This window comes from Oreochromis niloticus, linkage group LG9, assembly GCF_001858045.2.
Source record: "Oreochromis niloticus isolate F11D_XX linkage group LG9, O_niloticus_UMD_NMBU, whole genome shotgun sequence".
Lineage (NCBI taxonomy): Eukaryota > Metazoa > Chordata > Actinopteri > Cichliformes > Cichlidae > Oreochromis > Oreochromis niloticus.
The window spans coordinates 33,268,279-33,292,873 of NC_031974.2; the positions used below are offsets into that span (position 1 = coordinate 33,268,279).

At 43.1% G+C, this 24,595-nt stretch overlaps 1 protein-coding gene across 12 annotated transcripts in view; it reads left to right on the forward strand.

Annotated features, from left to right (window-relative positions):
* LOC100711676 (microtubule-associated protein 4) overlaps positions 1 to 24,595 on the forward strand; it is a 111,024-nt gene that overhangs the window by 38,317 nt on the left and 48,112 nt on the right. For 7 of the 12 annotated variants that reach the window (XM_025910428.1, XM_025910432.1, XM_025910434.1 and 4 more), the window contains 4 exons: positions 10,953 to 11,066; positions 12,095 to 12,181; positions 14,370 to 14,558; positions 20,092 to 21,564. In XM_025910428.1, the coding sequence (XP_025766213.1) occupies positions 10,953 to 11,066; positions 12,095 to 12,181; positions 14,370 to 14,558; positions 20,092 to 21,564 (1,863 nt within the window). Of the gene's footprint in view, positions 1 to 10,596; positions 10,736 to 10,952; positions 11,067 to 12,094; positions 12,182 to 14,369; positions 14,559 to 20,091; positions 21,565 to 24,595 lie in introns of those variants that run through there. The other 5 variants (XM_025910431.1, XM_025910433.1, XM_025910436.1 and 2 more) reach the window with 4 other exon arrangements.

Sequence of the window (24,595 nt, forward strand, 5' to 3'; positions counted from 1 at the left end):
CCTCAGCTGAACTGCAGAAAAATGTGCCAAACAACCAAACTAGTCACTTTTGAGAGGAATGGACATTAAGCTTATTTTTTATGAGTAAATTTGGGTTGACAAGCTGCCATCAAAACAAATTACCATCAAACAAGTGTGCCCAGCACGTTAGCAGAAGAGCTAGCATGGAGTTTGTGTCTGAGGTCCATGATGGGATTAATCCTGCTTACAGAGAGTAGTTTGAGTCAGGTGCAGGTTAAGTTCATTTCAGCTTTTACGGCAAAACTTTGGCAACACGCTGCTTTAACGCTTTCTGTCAGAATATCCAACACAGAGAAGAAAACGTATTTATTTATTATTTTTAGATAATTCAACTTAATTTAAGAAAATGTTTGTGGAATATTAAAACTGTTAGATGAAGGAAACATGTCTGAACACTGTGACGTCATTCTGCCAGAATCCTCCTCATGGTTCAGATTTTTTTTTATTAAACCTCATTCTGCAAACCCAACGCTCACCTGAGCCTGGACTGTGAGGTCACAGCGCTCACAGTGATCACGGATGGCAGGGCGGAGGTCTGCGTCAGGCAGACAGGAGTTTACTCACAGCTGTGGAGGGGAGTCATGGTAGTGCTGTCAGGAGATGAGGTGGAGGCGGGCAGAGGGCGGAGGAGCCTGAGCACGGGCACCATGTTCGACACCCAAATTACATTAAGGAAAAGTATTGTGTGAGCTGAAGTTGTGGGATTTGGTTTCCCATCTTTCATACTGTGGGGATCATGTTTCCATGGAGCAGCAGAGTCTGGTAGCCTCGTGTTCTGATTCAGAGTTCTCACCTTCCCCACGGCTTTATTTCCCCCCTTATCAGCGACATTAAGGTCAAGAACCTGTCTGCACTTATCGAACCAGCTGCTACTATGAACCCGACTAGTTTATCTGAGTCGTGCTGTGAACACTGATATTCCGAGGAACGTTTTCAGTGTTAACGCTGCTGTCAGAGATGAGCACCTTCCTTTGGTTTTAACGGTAATGTTCAATTTCAGCTCGGAGAAACATGAAGAACAGGGTTCAGTCTGAGGCTTTTGTTGAGCTCCTAGTTTTAGTAGGATTTTTTTTTCTATTGATCTGTGATTTTCTAGTTAACATCTAGTTCATACCAAGAAACAGTTACTAATCTAAATGAACTAAAAGAGGTTTCCATGGGCTTAGACCAGGCAGCAACTTCCAGGGTCCAAAAGTATCTGCAGGTCGCTCTGCCTCTTTCTGAAGTGCTTTAGGTTTGATCCTTCATATCTTGAGCCTGAATGTTTCAGCCATGAAACATGGATGTCTACATGGATGGATACGAAATATTTGGCTTGTAACTAGCCACCAGACAAAGTACAGACATTCTGTACTTAAGTACAGTAATGTAAGTATAAATACTACTGTTGAAAAAAAACTCCAGTGAAAGTTGAAGTAGTGATTCAACTTTTACTCAAGTAAAAGTAAAAAAGTACAGACTCTGAAATGTACTCAAGGTAAGAAAGTAAGAGCAGCTCTTTGGAGGACGTTTCTCTTTTTGTGCACAGCTAACTGAACCTCGTGCTGTCACAACGTAATGATCAATAATATCAGTAGATGGGATACAAAGTTTAGTCTCACTTTTTTAAAATTCTAATTGTACTCAGCTCGAATTAGAAGAAAAGAAGGAAAATAATAATAATTTACATGTAAGCTTTAAATTTCCAGTTTCTCAAACCCCTCTGAGCATCTCTCCTCCCTCTCCTGTCTTTCTTCTCTCTCCCTGCTGTAACACACTGTGAGACAAACTGCACACAAACACTTTGTGTGTTTGCTGATGTTTGCTGAGCTTATAGAAACCCTGCATTTGAAATTACCTGACACTTAAAATGATCTCTCCCTTTTGCAACTTCCGGACACCTGCAGCGTTGATGTGACGTCCTCTGGTAATTAATACCAGGCTAATACTGTTCAGGCTCAAATCGGTTTGGTGTTTGCAGGCTGTGCAGTGACTGGAAATAATAACTTCCCCACATGTTAAACCAAAAGCAACAAGCCTGTTTTGAAAATATACAGAGTAGAAAGTACAGATTTGTGTTTAAAAATGTAGGGAGTAAAAGTAAAAAACTACTCAAGTACAACTTCCCAGCTCTGCTAGCCGCATACATAAAACACAGCTCGGCGGTGTGCATGGTCAGGATGACAGGTTTCTATGTGTTTTTATTGAATTAAGTTTCTGACAATCCATCAGTCTTTTCTAAGACATAATTAGCCACTAATCAATGTGATTTATGAGTACAGTATTCATTTTTCTGTTCAATAACTTACAAAAAACGACTGACTGCACCTTTAAAGTGTGTTTTAAGGGGCTGAGTGGAGGTAGAAGGAGAAGAGCTGAAGACTTTAGTCATATATGTTTTATATAGCATCACACAGTAAAGACATACAGTACCATAAACTCGTGTCAGTCACTGCTGTGCATGATCAGTGCTTTGGTTCTCTCGTCCTAATGTTTGGAGTTCTGTTAGAAAATGCTACTTTTCAGATTTTACACTTTGTTCTGAAAATGAATGAATTGAATCTATTGCACTGAAAAATTGGAGCATTCTGCTAATTCAAACTAAAAGGCTAAAAGTAGAGTTTTTGTCAGATTTTATTGCTGTCAGTCTGCTGTACAAACCTGACGTCTTATTTTCTTGATTTCCTCATTTGGCTTTGCTGATCTGTGACCAAGATAACCAAAAACATTGGAGTATTTGACAAATCTGCCAACTGTCTGAACCTCAGCAGTCACACAGGCCTGTTTTCAGTTATGTCACATGAGGTTTATGCGATCGAAGCACCAGAACTTCACACTTGTAGCTGAGCACATATTTATCCTGTTTTTACTTGAAGTGATTTGGTAGAAATGCGAAATCTTTCCTTAAAATATTCATGATGCGGCTTTAATCCCCAAGCTGGGAAAAAAACCTTAATTCCTCCCTCGGTGAAGCTTTCTGTCTCCACCGTCTGTGTGTGAGGACTTCTTATATTCAAAGGTGTGTGTGTATGCTTTTGTGCAACCCTGCATGGATGCATGTGTGTTTGGACGCCACCACACCCACTCTTCTTGAGTGCGGAGATCTGAGTGTGGCGTCACATGTGAGATGCTCTGGGAGGGGAGCAACAACTAGTGCACAACTTGTGCTCTCCACTGCACTTTGAAGCGTGCACCCGTTCATCTGTTGCTTTGACAGGTCTGAGAAATCCCTGCTGGCTGGAGCTGAACGCAGTCCCCCCGCCTGCTCGGCTTAGGACCGCCAGTTGTGATGCGTAACAGCGAGGCGTGCATGATTGCAAATATGAGCAAAGAAACGAAAGAAGTCAGAAATCCTTCAGAGGTCATTCATCTCCTTAATCCTGACAATAGAAACCAACAATCACTGATGTGAAGAAGGTCAGGGAGAAGTTACAGCAGCATTAAAATAGCCACAGTGGGACTGCCGTGTTTCTCTCTCTCTCACACACACACACACACACACACACACACACACACACACACTCGCGCTACAGAGACGTCTTATCAAAAGCACCTTGCCTGTCTCCTGCCTGTCAGTGCACATCACTCTCACACACTGCATTAGCTGTTCACGGCCTGGTTTCCTCCAGGACCTCGGCCTCCTCCCCTCACAGGTCTGTTTGTTTCATTTTCTTATTTGAAGTGCAGCGTTATCGTTACATCTGTGTTGTAGTGTTTCACACATTCAGCTCATGTACATGTAAGCTAACACAGTGCACTTCAGGCCACACCCACCTTCAGAGACGTGCAGGAGTTATAAAAGCAGATTCAAAATCCAGACTTTTATCTTTCCTGTCATACAGAACCACTAGAGTACCATATGGTTATGTCTGGACAGCATCCATGGCTTTAGAGAGACTGTTGGCTCTCCTAATCCTTTCTCAGGATATGTGATGTCCTCCTTTATCTTTCTTGTTCTCTTTTCACTCACATTTTTACCCTTGTAAAGCAAATTCTTCATAGAAGTTTTAAATAACTGAATTTTGGGAAGGAACAGCAATGAAATGCAGCTTCTGTACCTCGACATAAACTCCATTTAGTACGAAGTTCAGGGAGGACGGTTCCAGGAACGCTGGATAGAAATGTACTGGCATGTGCTTGGATTCAAACAGATTCTAACTACATGATTAATGCAGTGGCGTGGATGAATCAACAAGACACCGTAGATGTTTGTCCGGGGCGAACAGCAGTCTGTCCCCTCGGTGAACCGTCACTGAGCGCCTGTGGTCCTGCAGCAGCCCTGACCCAGCCGCTTCATGCTTACTATCACAGCTCAAAGAGGCTCAGGAGCAGGGCGAGGAGGAGGTCAGCTGGAGGACAGCTGCAGGACTCCAGCCTAGCCTGCCAGCTCCACCCAGATTAGACCGTTTTGGTAAAGCAAACCAACACTGGCAGAGTGTGGTACTAAGCTGCTGTTCTTGAATATTTAACTATGTTGATATGTTTTGCTGCATTGTCATTTGGGATGTTCCACTCATTTTAAAACCATCTGATCTCGAGTCCCTGACATGCATGTCACTCACAGCACGCTCTCTTATTGTTGCCAAATTAACGACTCTTTTGCTCGATGTAGTAACTTTTCACAGCCCTTCATAGAACTGCTTCACAGTCGTGGGTCTTTCTGTGCTCAGAGCTCTTCACATGGAGAAACTGCAGCTTTCTGTTTCCTCCAGCTTCCTCCCTGTTATCATTTTATCTTAGAAATCACACCGTAGCCACGATCCTTAACCTGAGACCATGTCCTAGTTGCAAGCTGTCTTGTCTAAACAGTGAAGGATTCCTAAAGATCCCAAGTAGGCCATGGCCTCGTTCTTAGAGAGCACGCTCTGTACATTTTCACTATTATAGGAAGTTCAAGATGGATCTGTGCAGGCTTTACTGCACTTTTGCTTTCTTAATATAAGCTTGCTTTACACCACAATAAGTTTTTCCCCCTGGGTTAGATTCTGTGCTGACTGTTATTCACAGCTGTCCCATCCATCAGTCTCTTATACCTACTTTAAAGTAGTAAGAAGGCCACAGCAGCTTTACATGTTAGTATTTTTTAAAGCTGCACTGTATTTAGCAGGTTGGAGTCTTTGCCGTGACCCTGTCGCTGTACTGATGCTGTGGAAATGTTTATTGTGATGCTGACCTGACAGGCCCATTGTCTTGGTCAGGCCTGGTACGGAGTCCCTCTATCTGGCAGAGCAGCAAAAACATCACAGTTGCTTCTTTGACACTGTGATGCAGACTTTAGCCTTTCATGTAGAGTAATGTAGTGACCTGACCCTTTACCTACCATGTCTCTTAGTGTACTTTGGATGTGGTTCTGTTCCCTAATTTTGGTTACGTAAGAATTCATCTTTTTCTGAATGGGAGCTGAGACAGATTACGTGCTGGACAAAAGAGTCAGCTGACGATTGGCAGCAAATATATCACAGTCTGTTTCCTGCAGGGTTTGAGATGTGTTTATATTTCAGCAGTGTGATACCAGATCAGAGTTAACATGCAGGTAACTGTTACCTGGCTAAAAGTACAGCAACATGGAACAATACATGGAAAAGAAACAGAAATGGGAATAATGGGAATAATCTTTGTACAGTATTTTTTTTTTTCAAGATGGCTAAAAATTGAAATCCTGAATCAGCTAAGCTGAGTCTAATTGCTGATACTTAACAGATTAATTTGTAATTGTAAGCAGAGCCTGTTCAAAGGTGATTGGTCAATAGGTGAACTACTAATCAGCTATTGGTCCAAGAATTCTTCTCCTGTGACATTAGTAAGATGTGTTTACTGGGCTTCTGTCACATGGAGCTCATGATTTGTGTCTGAAGGGTGAGAATCACTTATACATGCACAGACATAGACTCTAAGTGTAAGTGTTGACTCTTGAAATCGCAGACAATCAGTCCCATCAGTCATGTATGAATTTCACAACTTCAGTGTAGGTAAATGGAAATGTATAGCACCTTTTTTACACTGCTGGAGCACTCAAAGCACTTGATTCAACATGCCTTTGTCACCCAGTCACACAAGCACTTTTTTTAAAGCAAAGTTCTTTCTGTCTACTCCAGTTCATCCAAAGCTATGGTGTTAAAATTCTGGTCTAGAGTCGTAGTTGTTAGGTCATAACTAAGTTTGACTGACTGTATTCTTTGGCTGAATCCTTCTGCATCCCTGCAGCTGATCCTGAAGTTGTCCTAGGTGTCCTACAATGCCCCTACAACTAGTTCATGCATGAGTAGGATTAAGCAAAGCTTGTGTGTGTGTGTGTGTGTGTGTGTGTGTGTGTGTGCAGTTATGGCAGAGTAGTTCTGAGTGTGTCCTCAGATGCCTCTGATTTGTCTAAGCAGTAGCTGCTGCAGTCTGTCTTGCCATATTTTGTCCTCATACTGAGGTCAGGCAACCCCCAGCAGCAGCAGCAGCTCTTACATAATGCAGAATTTAGCTTACAATAAACAAAGACTCCGACTTATTATTCTCGGGCAAAAGTCACACTTTGAGGTACGAGCCATTACTGGCCAAAGTCACCCTCGTGTTTCATACTAGCTGAGGGATTTTCCTTTTGGAGGCTTCTTTTTCAGCAGCATTGATTGGTTACTGGACCTACAGCTAGATGGTGAAAGCAGTGCAGGAGTGCTAATGTGACCAGCCTTACAGATCAAGTGGTCCAAGAGAACTGAGCTGAACTTGTAGCTGAAAGAACTGGAGTTAATCTCTTAGCATCAACCACGTAACAAGCAAATAGTTTCAGTCACTGTCAACACCTCTTTATAGAATCAGTTTCAAACACTTCAACACAAAGACTGTGGTAACAAATCGGAGTTCATTTCAAAGGTCGCCTCTTCTGGTGCCTCTTTAGCACATGGCTAAAACAAATCCCAACCTTAACATTAATGAGTATGTGGGTTAAACTGCCACCAGCCCGCTATTTTCCCAAACCCAAACATTAGAGCTAACGGGTGCATTTCCATTTCGGTTCAGATAGCCAAACAACAAAGAGTCTCTCACCTACCCTTACCCTGCTGTGTTAACATAAAACTCAGTGTTGCAGTCAGGTACAAAAGTGACCCCCTAAGACTTCCTCCTTAAATCCAGCTCCACAGAGTTGCACATATGACAGTTTTTGAATTAAATGATTAAATTAGCCTCATACATTTACTGTTTTATGTCCAGTTTAAAAAATAAGCCATACATGACAGCTTATGCTTTACAAATGTAAGACTGGAACTGGAGTGTAACTGGTTTCCCCTCCTTTTTAAATCAACCCAGCACCTCACCGAACATAAATTTGCAGAATTTTATGGTTCAGGAAAAGCAGGTTTGCAGTTATAATCTTCCATTTAATCCATTTTTACATGAAAAAATTGCTGCTTTAAGATGTGTCACACATTTGATCCATGAAATTCAACTTCCTTATTGGTTTGGGGCTTTTTTATTTAACAGATGCATACACATTGGTTAACATTCAACCCTAGACAAATGTTAGAAAGCCAAAAGCTAGCCTGTTATCGTCAAATGTGGCAGACCTGTGATACCACATAAGAAAACAGGAGTCTGCTAGCACTAACACTTCTTTAAAAGTAACACAACAGAAGTTTTCAAACCTCAGATTTCCCAAAGTTTAAACTTTGCATTACAAAGTTAGCAATGCTCAAACACAATCAGCCAGCAGAGCTCAGTGTTGCCCATTTGTGGTTTTTCTGGCCTCTAGGGAGACAGTTAAAGGTCACCAGTCATGATGAGTGTTGACACTGTAATGAGCGTCCGATTGCGCACTGGCTCACCTGCTAGGAGCTGTTCAAATTGGTGCACACACTTACCTGCACTCACTTTTGCTGCTCCACAGTCGGTCTTCCTCCCTCTTTCAGGCTGAGCAGTTCACCATCGGTACATTAAACACAACAGCACAAATCCAGCATGAAATTTTCCCCTGTGGACTGAACTGAACTACTCAAAATTTGTCTAAGCTAAAAGACCTTAGGTGCAAAAACATTCACCAAGCCCAGATCCCATTGTTTCACACAAAAGTGAACACTGAAGTGCAAATCTCAGCCCCTTAGACGTTGTATCTGGTGTGATGCAGATAGTAAGTGCAGACGAGTTCAGAGTGGATTAAAAGACTAATATTGAAACTTTCTGCAGATATCTGTGAACATGCCAAGATCGACATGAAAGATCAGCATGTTGTACGCAGAAGTAATTACATTGTAAGTAATTTTAAGTAGCATGCTAGTCATTTTAAATTAGCAGGTATTTTACAGGAAAGGAGACCAACATTATAGTGTAAGGAGTTTAAAGTACTGCATAATGTCTTTGCAGTTTTGAAGTACTTTAATGAATATTTCCCATCTTCATTGTAAGTAGTTGGACAGCTGGCAGTATTATGGAGTATTAACTTTGACTAACTTCCAGGTATCTTAGGATGCTGCTTTCCAAAGTTATGTTAGTTGAAAGAGGAGAACAGTCTCTATCACATTTATATTGGTAACATAAACGAACTATTGAATAAGAGAACATTCAGCCATCATGCACATCCGCATAATTAATGTTAAATTTTAAAAAAACACAAAAAAACCGAAGCTCCAAAAAGGCAAACGTAATCCAGAGCCTCTGGGAACACGAGGGTGCTGTTAGTAGGGCTTCGGGATTCAGTGTCTTCACGTCCAACGCGTAACACTCTACGCTCTGTGACAAATCATTGATATGTCACGCTTTTCGGTCACCCAACGCATTCGGAAACAGGAGGAAACATGAGAACCGTCTAAATCTACACATGTACATGCATTTTACTTTCTCATCATGAATTGCTTTGGAAAACACTAACACGGTTAAGAGTGTGGTTAAGGTTAGGACTAAGGTTAGGTTAGGGCTGGAATACACGGCGGGAGCATCATTCTACTGGATTTCATCCAGAATCCGGCGCGTATCACAGGGACGTGGAAGGTTACCTTTGGCGTTCCTATGGCACGCCTCGGGGCGTGACAAATCGTCGGAATGTTACGCGTCGGGAATGAGAACGGTCTCGTGGGTCATGTAGCCTTCAAATAGTTCCAGAAAAGTCTTTAGCAGGCAGTTAAAATGTCTGCTGATGACATGCAGACTTTTAAAAATGCATCTCAGACTGTCCTGCTACATGGTACGGCTAGCATATGTCGCTAACTCCAAGGCTCCACGAGCCACCACTGCTGTATGAAAACAGAAAAATAAATGGTCCATTGGCGTGAATGGACTTGTGGGCTGTATTATGAACTGTTCCCAATGTACCTATGTGCAATTTATGTAGAAGTAATTTGTTTCATTCCTTTTTGTTTTGTTTTTTTTACAGTTATTTTATGGGTGGGTGTAAGGTGGATGCTGGATTGTGGAACGCTGTAACCCCACATGTATGAACAGCTCTGACTGGAAGTGATTGGGGTTGATGAAGCAAGGTCATACAGAGCGTGCAGTTCTGATGGCAGAGACCACGGTTAAAAAGGCTTCTGTTCTGACGGGTTGACTGATTGGTTCTGTCTGCTAGTACAACTTCTACTGTTGCCTTAGAGATGTTTTCTTTGAGTGATGGGTGCCCAGCAGACAGCAGCCAGTTTGGAGGGTTTCTAATAATAACACAGAATCAGAGCGAATTGAAAAATATTTGAAATATTTCCCTAATCTTCTTTATCGAGTGGTGGTTCGTGTACAGAAAAGGGAGCAAGGTTCCATACAGTGCACTTCAGGCTCTGCTCCTACTGATTTCAGCACCTTGGACAGAACCATAGCACTAGAAATATTTGCCTGATCGTATGTAGCCTGTGATCTCATAGTATATTGTTCTCATTGGTGAGACAGAGGGACCGAGCGAATGTTTTTGAGCGAATGGGTGACCCTGCCGACGGAATGTTTTCTGCCTCCTGTCGAGACAGACAATGTGCACCCCACCACGGCCCCCGTGCACGTCTGATATATGAAAGCTTTTTTGACTTTGGGTGGCGTCCTGTCTGTTCGCCTCACTGTCACCCTCTGTGGACACAGCTAGGAGAGGGTTGCCAACGGTGTATCCCTCCTTCTCTCCGCAGCTTCTCCCCTCCCTCCATTACTCCCCTTCCTCAATCCCTTCCCGTTTCTTTTATTCCTTGCTCTGTTTGTCCGCTCTTTTACGCTCGCTCATCCTATAAATCCTCTTTTCTGCTTTTCTTGTCTCTTCTCACCGAAACTTCTGATCAATTCCTCTCTGCGTCTTTCTCGCTGACGCCAGCCTGCCTTTCCCCCCTCGTCCTTATTTCGTAGACTCTTTCCGTTTTTGCCTCTCGCACCCAAACAATCAGTTGGAGGTCTGGGACTTGTTGGAAGGATGATTACAGGGTTAGAGAGGAAAGGAGAGGGCTGTGCGAAGTCAGGGAGTGTGAGGGGAGGCGCTAGCTGGCGGGGCCTGGGACCTGAACTAGACAGACAGTAAAACGTCACCACACCAAAGCCAGACTCCCCGACTGTGATCGCGTGTGTGTGTGTGTCTGTGTATTTGTGTCTCTGTGTGGTGATTTTGCGTGTGTGTGTGTGTGTGTGCGTGTGTGTGTGTGTGTGACTGGGGGTTCACAGTGTTAGTAGCTCACAGCCAGCTGAGGCTGCAGTGGAGACAGACAGAGACAGAGGCTCTGAGCAGCACATAGCAAACACCACTGATTGTTGAGTTGTGTAGGACTGGGATATCTGCTTTTGGGAGGAAATTTAGCAGGTGAGAGTACAGTTGTGTGTCTGTGTGAGCCTTTCTTTCCTGCAACGTGCAAGTGTGTATATTTTGGCAATGCCTGTTGTATTTGTGAGTAATTTCTATGCCAGCATGTTTGTGTGATTTCGGTAGCCTTGTGTCATTAAGTTAAGATTTTACATTAGAGCATCATCAGCGAGGTGAGTGAACTAACATTCAGTCATCTGTGTTGTTACTGCTGCAGGTAGTAAACTGACCTCGGGGGGACAGACAGCAGCGTCGCACCCGGAGCCGCAGGGAGAGGTGCGGCCACACTTGCTTGACCAGCAGCAGGCCTTGGCTTCAGACTTCTTATCAGGTACAGAGTTTAATGGTTCCACAGTATCTTATCCTTTCATCTTAACTTGTTAACACTGATTCATGACATCTTTTGGACCTTCTGTGGTCACAGTGGGACATTTTCAGCTAGGAAATGATGTCATTTTTGACTTGGATCAGAAAAACTGGACTTAGAGTGGAACTTTTTTACTCAATGCCCAGTGCTTGAGTCTGACTTTGTAGCTTCCAAACCAGTGACTGCCCCATATCCGAAACATCTCAAGGTTTTCTGTGTGTCAGAATTAGCTTTAGTTAGAGTTTGGGCGTCACATATACACACAAAGCAAGTGTATCACTAACTAGACACAGGAAACAATGAACATGATGTCCAGGTAGGATTTAAGAAAACTGGCATTGAATATATGTATAAATATTTATATATAAACTGTTGACTAACATGTTTGCATCGGTTGTTCTCTGTGATTTCCAAAAAGCTTTTCACGCTGGCTGGTCCTCGCCTGAGCGCGTCTTGAAGGCGCTCGGGCCCAGAGAAGCAGCACAGTTGGAGCTTTGGTTCACGTGTATTACTTTGCTTTGCATGGTGGATACAGTCTCAGAGTGTAGCGACTACGTTTCCAAACCCATGCAGCTTATTCGCTATAGTTTTTGTCTTTGTCCAATGTAGATACAAATTATGCGCATTACATGAAAGAATCCACAAATTATTGTACAAATGTAGCTTAAATGTATCCATTTTAAAGTAAAAATTTTACTCTTAATAGATGTACCCATGCAACGGGCCTTCTTTTTAAAATACTCATTTCTAGCATCATACCAACACAGAGCAACATAGATTGTATCTAGAATATAAATAATGGTTTTGTATCCGCTCTCCTCTGTGTTGTCTGCCCTCACTTCACACCTTTTGAATTGTTAATGCTCTCACGCCCAGTGGCACCTCTACTCAGTCGACTTCTCTTCTACATATTTGCCTGCGTCTCATTGCTCTCTCTCTTCTCTTGTCTTCTCTTCACCTTTTTCCATTGTTCCCTCCTTCCCTGCTGCCAGCCTCCGTGGCAAGCTATTCTAATCCTCTGGGCTTTCAGACCCGCCCTGCCCAAAAGATGGATACTAACCTGATGGGAGCGTTTTCAGGTATACTCCCAATATTTCCTTCTAACAGAGTCATAGATGTGAGTGCTGTTGTAATAGCAGTACTGAGATATTAACTATTTGTGTGTGTGTGTGTGTGTGTGTGTGTGTGTGTGTGTGTGTTATGAAATTGAATGGTGCTTATCATTACTCAGCAACACTGTCTGATGGGTCTGTATTACTACAGAATCTCTTATTTAAAAACACAGAGCGCTCACTCATGCATGCATGGAGAGCCTGCTACACATGAAGTGCTGTGTTGTGTCTGCAGCATTGATATTGTCATTGCAGTCTGCAAACAATTACTGTAATATTTCATATCTATTGTGTATATTTAAAGTAAGAGCTTTGTAATCCATGTGCATATGTGGACTTTGAGGTGTTTACTCAAGAAGTATCAAATATTGTGTTAACCTCACAGCAGCTGGGTAGCACTGAAGTCCTGACCTCTCTGCTGCAGACACGGGGCTTTTTGCAGGAGCTGTCAGTTAGCTCCATTCTTCAGAACCAGGCCAAAAATGATCATTAATGGTTTTATCTTCCGTCATAGAAGAAACATTTGAGAGTTCAACATTATAATTATCATAACCATCTCCGGTCATGGACGGCTACTCCAGTGTTTACTCTGGTTTTGCTCCTGTTTAGGTCATTTCTCCTTTTGCTGTAGGCTTCATCTGCTTCATGTACTCACTGCACTACTGTGTGACTAATTATCGTGTATGACAGTACTAATATTAAATACATGTTTTGTGCTAAAGTCAAGACTGTTCTGTCTTCACATCCTGTTGATGGCTTCTTAAACTGCTGTAGTAGCTACAGCATCATATCGTAAGTATCTGTAAGAGTATTTCTAGCCTTCCACAGCTGATGGATGGGCGGGCAGAAGGAAGTCACCTGAGATATTCAAATTGATACCATATTAAAATTCTTGGATGCGTTGGGATCTCAGTGATTTTGACCTGTTCCTTGTGTTTGAGCCTTTCCTTCTTCGGATTTACTAACATGTTCTCACAGTGAGTGCTGTGTTTAGCTTCACATTATACTCAAACAGTCTTTGATATGATTTGGATTTCATAGTTGAATCGATTACTACAAAAAGCAAAGTCCCTGAGGCAGCAACCAACCCTGAGCACTAACATTTCCACCACCATGCCTTACAGTCAGGAAGAGACTTTTGAATAGCTGCATTTGGTCTTTTAGTGTTTCTCAGTGGAAAACATTGTAAAACTTACAGTTAACAAGTCCAACGTTTGGAGTCTTTGTTGGGTCAGTGTTTGACACCACTGGTCTAGACCCACTGAGTCTAAATAAACAGACTTTTATTTGCAGAGGCAGCAGTGAGCGCTGAAACGGTTAAAATAGCATGCCCGTTATTATAATATCACCCCTGAAGCTCTGCCTGGCTGCTGGCCTGCCAGAACAATCATTGTGCTCAGTTTCTGCAAACACACCTTAACCTTCATTCTCTGTGGATGATTACAGCTCATCAGATTTCCTTCCTCATTAAAAATGTGACTTCCAACCAGGAACTTTGTCCCAGAATAGCCGTTGTCCACGCTGATGAATTGCATGTGTGGATGCAACCCTTGTTAGTTGCATGCAGAGCTTTAGCCGTCACTGGCTTGGTATCTGCTGGTAGTTTGCAGAGTGACACACACGCACTCACAGTGTGAGCTATAAGGCTGAGTTATGCCTTTCACCGTGCCAGCCTCTGCAGAGCCAGCTCTCATTGTTGTCTTAATGAGACCTGTCGTCTCTGGGCCACCCAAATACCCTCCAGGCTTGGAGACAGACACACACACACACACACACACACACACACACACACACACACACTTTGTTGCACCAACACATTCCCTGACCTATACAAATACAGCTGACACGTGCATCACTGAATTACTCTCTGGACTAATTTCCACCACTTTGGGACTCATGCAGGTGAAAAAGCTAAATAAGTCTCATTCATTGATGTGACCACATTCATAACCTCATCTCTCACCCATGCTGTGTATATTCAGGCCCCTCCCCTCTATGAGTATAGAGCTGTAATGTTGACTGCATTCAGGTTGTATGTGGTGTTTTGTTTTACCTTCTTACTGTTTCTTCCTCTTCTCTTTGTGTCGGCTTTCTGGAGTAATAGTGTCGGTGCAAAGAGAAGGTTTACCTGTTTGTCTGCTTTCTTTTTCCTCAGGTTTCTCCCAGCCTGGAGTGATTGGGATGAATGTGGAGGTGGGAGCTGCACCCCTTCAAGCAGAAAAGCCTCCAAGTATTGCAGATCCCCAGAATCTCACACCTCCAGCAGGATCAGTCGCCCCTAAGGAGCACAGCCCCATGCTGCCCGAACCACAAGCTCCTCGCAGCCCTTTGGATGTATCAGCAGGTAAGACCCATGCATGTGAACTCACACGCCACAGTGTTTCTCTTCACAACCAGTTTTTGTTGTTTTTTTAATCTACAGTAAAGCACAAGGTAACTTTAATTTCAGCTTCTCCAAATAACTTGTCTACGGATCGGCGCCTTTGAATTTCCTGTGCATTTAAAATTTGCTCAAACTGTGTCGATTTTTCTTATTTTCCCTTAAATTAAGTCAAAACTTGAAGTGAGAAAAGAGTATTGTTGCATGTGTGTGGGGGCTGAAACAGTGTATTTGATTGACTGTGAGTTTTAATTTTAAAGATGGAAAATGTTTTAAAGATGACGTAGTTTTGTTTGAGTACTCATAAGTGGCTTGTAGCAAAGGGGACCTTTGAACTTCAACCTAAAATGATTTTTTGAAACACATACTTGTATGATGTGGACATAAAACACAATTGGAAATGAACTGACCAAATCAGTGAACTATTGAACTTTTTATGTCTAAGAGCATGTCCTCATAATGTATGTGTGTGTATACTGAGATCATTCTACAAGCTGATGGCTCTTCTTAGAATCCCTGCACTATAATCAGTCTGGAACCAGTGTTTCCTGTTATGCTTGCACTCTTCACTCGTGCTGTACATGTTGGTGTAGCTGATTTATTGCAGAAAGGAGGTCAGTGTGCAGGTCAGTGATCTCTGCGTTCTGTCGATGCTCGCATACTTGCTGTGTCCTTCACTGTCCACTCTGTCCAACTTTGGACGGCCGATGCCAGACTCTGCTGCTCTCCATTTCAGTGTACGTGCCATCCTAGAGAGCGCAGAGTTATACTTTGTGTTCAACTTTTGTTGCAGAGTTTGTGTAAGAGAAGCATAATGCAGTGTTGTTTCTTTGCTGTTCAGATGGTCGTAGTGAAAGCCGTAACAGCTCCATGTAGATTAATAGGCTGAACCTTTAAATCTAGTAGAACACCAATGATTGTGTGTCTGCATACTTCTGATACTGAGGCTTGATCTCAGAGTATCCAGCCACACACGTTACTGTCTTCAAACTACTACAATTTCTTTCTCCAAACACTCACTCAGATTTCATGATGCTCACAAAGTGTAGTTAATGCAGATGAGTCACATAATAAAACATTCCTGAAGTACTGAATAACATCAGTACTGGTGGCAGTAGTTTTCTGGCTTTAATTGTCATTATTGACAAGTGTTTTTGGATAATTGTAAAAAATTAATTTGAGTCAGAAACTCTACAACAAAAACCAGCAAACACAGGCGGATCTGTTTAAGCTGTAGTGGAAGTTGTTCCTAAAGAGGAAGGAGGAGCCTATTGATCATGTGCCTCATCACATGAGCCAAGGTGTGAAAAAGTGCGTGGGTCATTATCAGCAGAGGTTGCAAGTGAAAACATTGTGAGAACTTGCCTCACTCTATCATGCGACCTATTGAGATCACCTGGCACAAGATGTGCGTGGGCATTAAGGCATCTGGGACGGGATCACTGAAACTGGATTATAGATGGCAGGGAACATTTTCTGCCGGTGTTGTAGGCTCCGGATTACTCCAGGTTTGTGTTCCAGAGGGTGGTGGGAGTCAAAGAGGAGCTACTGGTCCGTGTGTGTGGGCTTCGGGTAAACTTCAGTGTTGAGCAGCCTAAGCAGACCAGCACACAATGCACCCGACCCCTATGGCGCCTTCTGCGGGCGATGGGCCTGCAGGAGGATTGGCCCATGCCCCTTTTTCGGGCTGTGCTCGGCCGGGCCCCATCGACTAAGGCCCAGCCACCAGACACTCGCCCTTGGGCACCCTCCCTGGTCCTGGCTCCAGGGCGGGGCCCCGGTAACCCTATCCCAGTAAGGGGAACTGGTCCTTGGTGTTCTGCTCATAGGGGTCTTCTGAATGGCTCTTTGTCTCATCCCTCACACTTAAGACCAATTTGCCATGGGAGACCCTACCAGGGGGCAGAAGCCCCCGGACAACATGGAGTGTTGTAATTTTTTCATGATACTCAGTTGTGTTTAGACCAACAGTGCACCTCCCCTTGTCAGTTAAGGAACGACTCTCTCACTAGGCCTTGAATACCTGGGACACCATTTGGTCTTAGAACTGAAGAAGCTTCTCAGATTAGAGGTGAAAAATCTTCAAGATGAAGTCCAGCCGCTTTTCTACAGCTGCACATTGAAGTGTGTGTGTGTTTTATGTCTGCCTGTGAAGCACTAGGTAACACAGAGTGACTCACCATTGCAGCAAACCCTAGCCCCCTCCCTTTTCAAGATCCAGACTGCACATGCTTGAACCTTAGTCTGACCACCATGACACCAAATGACAGCCCACAGTGGAACAATAAACTGCACTGACCAGATGTAACAATGTACAAATAATAATCTAAGCAGCATTCTGGCCCAGTAGACATTTGTATTCCAGAGATGTCCTGAGTCATCACTAAAATATAAAATATATAAAAAAGGTCAAGAAACTGTATGTTAAATACTTTTGTAAGATAATACTTCTGACTTTGCAGCTGCCATTATTGACAAAATGCTGAAGAAGATTAATTTTTATTGTTTGGCGATATGATGCCTTAGACAGTTCTAGAAATCCTCAGAGTAACAGCTAAATGAAAGCCAGGATCTGCAACATGAAATTGCTGTGAGATAATGACGCATCACTATCATAAAGTTTTTTAGAGCCACGAGTGACCTTATTTAGATGCAGCGGTAGGGTGTCAGCTAAAATTAGCAAACTTTTCTGTTGATCTGCGTCCATAAACTGTATGGATAACCACTTCTTTGAAAACAAAACAAACAAATGATAAAATTAAAAAAAACATACAGGAATACAGTGAACGCCCAGATGTCCCAGTTTACCTGCTGGGATTTGAATCTGGCAGCAGGAAACTTAAAGCTCCATGTGGGCATGCCACGTGATCCGTGTCTATTTAAAACGGATGGTAGGGTTTTGAACAAGAAAATTTTCCAATTTGTGAAGCCAAACTTAAGAAGTGGTGTGTGTTAGCATTATTTATTCAGGTTTGGAGGTACACATTTGTAAAATATGACTCTGTGTTTGTGTGAGGATTGGAGTCACATTATATCTGTAAATCTTACCGTATGCTTGTTGATTCCTAACCCCTTTGAAGCAAATTTCACTTCATATTTCATGCTCTGAGAATTCATTTCACTTTTTAATACAAGCCATATTCACACACAATCGTTTTGACTGTATGACTTGGAGTCCTTGCGCACACACGACCCTGATGGATGCATCAGGGTCGTTTAGTTCAGCATCTTGTCCAAAGACATGTCGACATGCGTCCTGGAGGAGGTGGGGATCAAACCACTGAGCTTTTAATTACTCGATGAGCTGTTCTACGTTTGAGTCACGGCTGCCACTTTTGTACCAGGCTGTAATCATGCTCGTTTCATAGCTGAAGTCTGACATCATGAGCATTTTGGAGCCAGCCTAAAGTGGCCGTTGGACAAATTGTAGTTCCTGGCAGTTCCGTGTTGGCGTTTCAGCCCTGGAAGTTTACACAGACATAATCAATGTTGTTCACTTCACATATTCGTGTTTTAAATGTTGTGGCTGATAAGTGCATGTTGGTACTGCAGGTCAGGAACATTTACAGGTTTTTGTAACATTATCCCACTGTGACAACTTTACATGACAACAGACAGTAACAAACTCCATCTCTTGTTCTTTAGAAAATATCCATCAAAACTACAGAGTGACAGTAAATGCACATCCAGTGTTCTGTGATGCTTCCCCAGAATAACGAGCCTGTGCAGCACAAACACTGCAGTACTCTCATTTGATGTGTTTCTGCTTCTCCCGATTACTAGCATACAGAGCACAGTTGTGTCATGTGTTTGTTAATATGAAAAATGGCTCTCCAGAGAGCTGCTGTACTGTACTGTGTGGGTCCTGACAGCTGCTCCACTTCAGCTGTTCTTCCTCAGTTGTGTATCCTGTATGTATATACCTGAAATGTAGAAACAAACTGGGCCAACCCTCCCCTCAGTGGACGATGTCCCCTCTGCTCTTGTTAGCACTCCTGTATCTTGCATTCGCCGTCCTTTCTTTGCCGTCTCCCTTCTAGACTGAATTCAGGTTGACTAATGCCATCCATTATAAATGCCCTCTATTACTGAAGCAATGTTAAACTGTGCACAAAATGAATGGAGTCCACTTTAGTTACAGTAAAATGACCTGTGTTTGACCTCCTTTCTGTGGGACCATTAAGCATTCTTCTTGATATTTTTTCCATGTCTTTCTGTGTCTATCATTGTGTGCATGTTGGGCACTTCACTCTAGGTACTACATACTTACATGCACATACACACATTCTTGTATACACAAAGCTATGTCGTTTGCTACTAGTTTAATTGTGAGTGTACACACTGTACTAGTCCTCAAGGCTGCTCTGAGTCAGCCACCCAAAATTAGCCTATTGTCTCCATCCTTTAAGTTGCTCATATACTGCATATAAGTGTGTGTGTGTGTGTATGTTTAATTCTCACTATCCATTTGCTCAGTCAGTATTAAATTAGAAGAAATCTTCAGACTATCATGGCTTGGTTTGAATTACTTTATCTGCTCTTTGTTAAAGTTGTATTACTTCCATTTGATTCTTAGACTCTTCATTAATCTTACACTAGGCCTCTGTGCAGCTCCACATTTCAACCATTGCCTGAAACAAGTTTAACTGTTTAATTCCACTCCTCTCCTTTAAATCCAACTTTATTCTGGTTGGCTGCCCCTCACAAGCACAAACTTTAACCCGCAACTGGGCGGAGCCTGTGTGCTGATATGTGTGTCTGGCATGACCGTATAAAGACTATCTTCAATCACTGACATTATAAAGAAACAACTGTGTGAAACTGAGCATTTGGACTAGTCTGAAACCTTTTATTTTTTTTGTTATTATTTGAAACATAATATTGCCAATATGACACTGTAAGTATGTAGATCCGCTTAAAGAATATGAAAACATGCACACTCTTTCTATGCTTCACTAAAAGGCAACAGAAATTAGGCTATTAAAATGTTACGCTGTTTGTGTAATCACTATCCCAGTCTTCTTTTTGTGATTTATTTGCCTCTGTGTGATATTTCTCTGTATGTGTTGGTGCATGCTCAATCATCCAGGTAAGGAAATCCCAAAAAGTTGATTCTGATCATCTGGACGTTTTCTGTGGGAGAAACGTTTCATCCAGTTGACTTCTTCTTCAGCTGAATCCAGGTTTCCCCTACATTTATGAACAGTACAAACTAGCACCACTGACAAACAACGGGCTGTGAGGTCAGTTTCATGATCATTAAAATGAAAATTGTCATGACCACTGATCAATGGCCATGAGTACCTCATGCTCCTCGATTCAGAGATGGTCTTTTCCTTTTCACGTAAATCGCCTCCTTGACCCCCGATTCAAACCAACCCTGAATCAACTTTTTGGGCTTTCTCTGTATTGTTTGTTTTAGACTAAGGGAAAAAAGTTGATATGCACATATCTATCTTTACCAACCTTAAACTATGCCCTCTTCACCCACAACAAGGTGCCTTAGGCTGGCCAGACCAGGCTGGCTGCCTGTCGACAGACCTCCCTTTTACTCCAAGTGTCACCACAGTGATTGCTCGACATGCCAGCCATCTTGCAGCCAGCCCTGAGGACCCACCTGACAGTTGGCCTAGCCGTGAGAGCGCTGCCTATGCTGGAGGTGATGAAAGGGACAGGGATGGATCAGACCGAAAACAAAAGAAGAAGAAGAAAAGACGACAGAAAGATGAGGGATCCTACGAACACCTGGAGAGCAGGGGCCACCCTGAGATGCAAGCACTGGGAGAAAGCACCCGACCAACAGAGGAGTTCTATCATAGGATTGGCCCACGGAGGGATAAAGCAGAGGGTGGTTGGGAGGAGCAACTTGGGAAGAGTGGAGGCCGAGGGAAGAAGGGGAAGAGCAGGAAGAAGCTTCCAGAGGAGTGGGGAGTGGCAGAACCATTTGTTCCTTCATCTGCCGTGACCTCTAACATTACAGAGGAGGACATGATGGATCTTGGGAGTTCAACTCTGGACAACCTTGAGGCCTACTTGGCAGATGAAGATTCAAGCCAGAGCCCCTGGAAAAAGGAGGTCTACCCAGATGAAGGCTTGGTACCTTCCCCTCTTTCTCAGGATCTTTTCTCCCCAGCAGCTGCTCCCATTAGCCCACTGGTCCTGAACAGTGAGCTGAAAGCCACAGCAGCTCCGTTCACTATGCCCTCTACCACCAACAGCAAATCACTCGGTCCCTTCCCCATGGCCCCTCCATGTTGTGATCCATTTGATCTCTTGATGGAAACCGAAAATGCAAGTCTGGGCAACAGCAAAGAGGCTATTTCGCCACCTTTTTCTCCAGAGAATGAAGCAGCAGTTGGTAATCTGGCAGACAGTGGCATGTTTGACAACAGCAGTTCTCTCCAGGAATGTTGTGAGCAAGCCACGCCTGAGGCAGACACCTCAGCCTTCAGCCCTGCCACCCAGACAAGCCCAAATTGTTCCCCTGAAGGTGAGGTGTTAGCCTCAGCACCACCTCTTTCACCGTCTGATGCTTCATGGGTTCTGAACAGCTCAAATATGAGCAGCAACAGCGATTTGTTTAATTTTGCCGACATGGGTGTGCTAGGTCATCCTTTACCCTTAGGCCTAAACTTTGACACCCCAAGCCCAGCACCTCTCCGTTCCCCAAAAACTACGGCACAGGAATTCCAAGCCAGAGAGCTCAAAGAAGGCAAATCAACCCAGAAACAATCCAAGAAACCACGCTCTTCATCTTCTTCATCCTCTGTTAAGAGTCCAACTTCCCCAGAAGCTAAAAGGTTCTCTCCAATGCCATCGCCTGTCACCAGCCCCTCTTCCCCTCCATCGGTCCCCCCTCTGGCAGTTCCAGGATCTGGTCTTAATCCTGCAGCTAAGCCCTTCTTTCCCAGCTTTGCTGATCCTATGGAAGAACCAGCTGTGGCCAATCAAGATGTTCCCCTCGTTGAAGGTTGGTTGTAGTCACCCCTGGACAACCTAGAAATACATAAAGTAACTAAAACATGTAGACAAATGGTTGCCATGCATGTTGCAATCCAGCTTGGGTACTTATTTGAAACTGACGTCCGATATATCTTGAGCAGAACTGATTGCTTGTGTGTATTATATTCATCAGGGGTTATGTCAATCATTACACCCATTTGTTTGGTTTCCTTGCATGGATACATTTGTCTAAAGACTTGGCTGAGGCTTGCTGGCTGTTTTTGAGTGACTAACGCATGGATTGAAGTGTTGACCAACAGGGCTGTGGATTGCCTTGACTCTAAAGGGATGTTTGGGTTTCATTGCAGTGGGATCGTATAAGGTATTAATCAGTACTCGAAGCCAAACGGTCAGTGTAATTGTAAGCTATATTTAGAGTATTTTCAGGACTCAACACTACTACCAGATGCTCTCTTTAAGTTTCCTGAAGCCATCACCGCTCTATCTTAACAGCTATAAGTACTTTGACAAAAACACGGTTACCTTGCAGAAGACAGAGTTGCTCATTTAGCGGGGCCTCATCTTTGATGTTTTAAACACCTACAGTACGTATATGCTTTGCATCTCCTAACTGGGAGGAAGCTGAATATAATACACTGAGTACGAATCAGCACCTTATACAGAACTACTTAAAAGAAAGTGAAACATCCCTTTTATCTGTAGTATCCTGATCCCAATGATGCACTGCTGAGTTCTCATGACTAACAGTGTTGCTGTTGACAGGTGTGACACTACTAACCATTCACAGTCTTTCTTCCTAGCAGCACCAGTAGGTATCTTCACCAAATCAAAACGAAACCTGTAATTTTCTCTTCGGTGCAGGTCTGTGTTAACCCTGTGATCATTATCCCTTTCCTTTGCATCCAGGGGTTATGGTGTCACTCTGTCTTCTTTTTCCTGCATCCAATTAACTCTGTTTTCCTCACTACTGTAGCTGCCCGTCTTTATTGGAAAAATAGGTTGAAATAAAAGCTGGTGTCCTGTTTTTTCACTAAAGGTGTTACGCAATAACAATTCTTACCCCGTCTCCTTGAAGTATAACGGTTCCAAAAGGCCAAACTGTAATTGTTAATTTTGTTGATTTTATTTTCCATGTTCTGTGATGATTGTTGCCTCGGCGGGTTCTCCATCATAGGTAAGTCCTGTTTTCAGTCCTCCTGTGGTTTTGTCTCTGTGTTGTTGTTTTGTGCGGTGGTGTTGAAGCACACATTTGGGTGCAGAAAATTCGTTAACGGCTGTTGCTTAAACCATAATTGAGGTGTCACCAGTGTGCATGCAGTTAAATAAAAACCACCTTCTCATTCTCAGCTTGAAGTCAGGCTTGTTCTTTTAGGCACTTGGTTTCTGAAACAAGTGGATTTTGCATCATCTTCTGTTGATGAGTTTTCTAATTAGGCTATAAAAATGGGGAGTGTTTTGGCAGCTTATGTACTGTCCTCTTGGCATCATTAGGTCAGGATCTGCAAGGTGCAAAAGAGGGGGTTACTCCATCCTCTTATTGCCAACCTTTACCTATGGTTATAAACTTTGGGGGTGTAAAAAATACGATGAGGGTGCAGATATATGGCGATAATTAGTGGGCAGCACTCAGCCTTAAATAAAGCATTAGAAGCTGTGGTATCCCGCAGATATTTAGGATATAGTTGGCACCGAGCTTTAAGCATATGGTCAAAAAGTTCTGTGAATGGGTCATAAAAATGGAAACCCTTGGTTTATGTAAATTTGTCTGCTTTCTTTCAAGATGGGAAGATCTAGACTGCTGCTACCTTGCAGCATGATCTGCATCTTTTTAGGCAGAAGGCCGGGTATAGATTAGTTTGAGCTCTGAAACTCAGCAGATTAAAGCTTTTGGCCAGTTTTCTGTCAAGTTCACATTTTTAATAAAATACTGTACTCTGTGTCACTCAGTAACATGTGACTTGAGTTGACTTGAGTTGCCTGGGGATTAGTCCTGCTTATGGCAGCCAGGAAGTGACTTGTTTTAACGTACCTGGATTTTAGAAAAAGTGTAACTTTAATAGGGAAAGAGTTTCCAGCCCCTTGGGGCAGGGTTGTTTTTACAGCAGCCAGAAATGAGGAGTTGAAATAAAATGCACTGACGCTGCTGCTTTTGTGTGTGGGTGTGTGGATGCAGCCTCTGTGTGTGTTTGTCTCCCATTAAAGTGTATATCTAAATTTAGGCATAAGTGCATGTGCCTCTGTGTTTGTATGTGCAGGTTTCTGCTTTCGGAGAGGAGCTAAAGTGTTCTTTGTGTGCTGCTGTGATTTATGGAGATTCAGAGTTGCAGAGGATTCATTTCCTTGTCCTTCCTTTCCTGTCTCTGCCTCCTGTCGGAGGCTGTAATGAGGACTGAAGTAGCCTTCAGCTCACAACAGGAACAGTACAGTGTTGAACCTAGCTATTAAGCTGCTTTGATCAATGCCGTCCCACCACACACACACACACACACACACACACACACACACACACAGCACAGTCACATACAAGCATGGATTGAACATTGTGAATGCTTATTGCGTTCTGTTTGTGTTTCAGTTTCATTAGTTGTGTCTGTGTGTGATATCTGCTTGGTATTCCCGATGCTAGATGTCCATATATTTGTGTTGTTGTTTTGAAACCTTGTAATCAAGCATGCACTGCTGATATGTAAGACATGTAACAGCATTAAATGTCCAGCATCAGATTAAGCTTGCATGAGTCCCTGTGCATGTATTGGTAGATACGGCTGCGGGTGTGGCGGTGCGTGCTGGAGTTATTGCATATACATGAATTAAGTCAGAGTTTTTTATTTACAAAAACAGCTGATGGGAAGGTGATAGTGGGTGATGAGTTTTTGTACTTTATTGTAATCAAAATCAGAACTCTGTCACATGATGAAATTATGTTATAACCCATGAAAAATGTTTAATCTGATTGGACTGAAGAGTCCATGTGGCTGTTTGTTTGAGATGTGCACAACTCCAGCACACTGTCAAACACCAGGGTTCCCAACAGGACA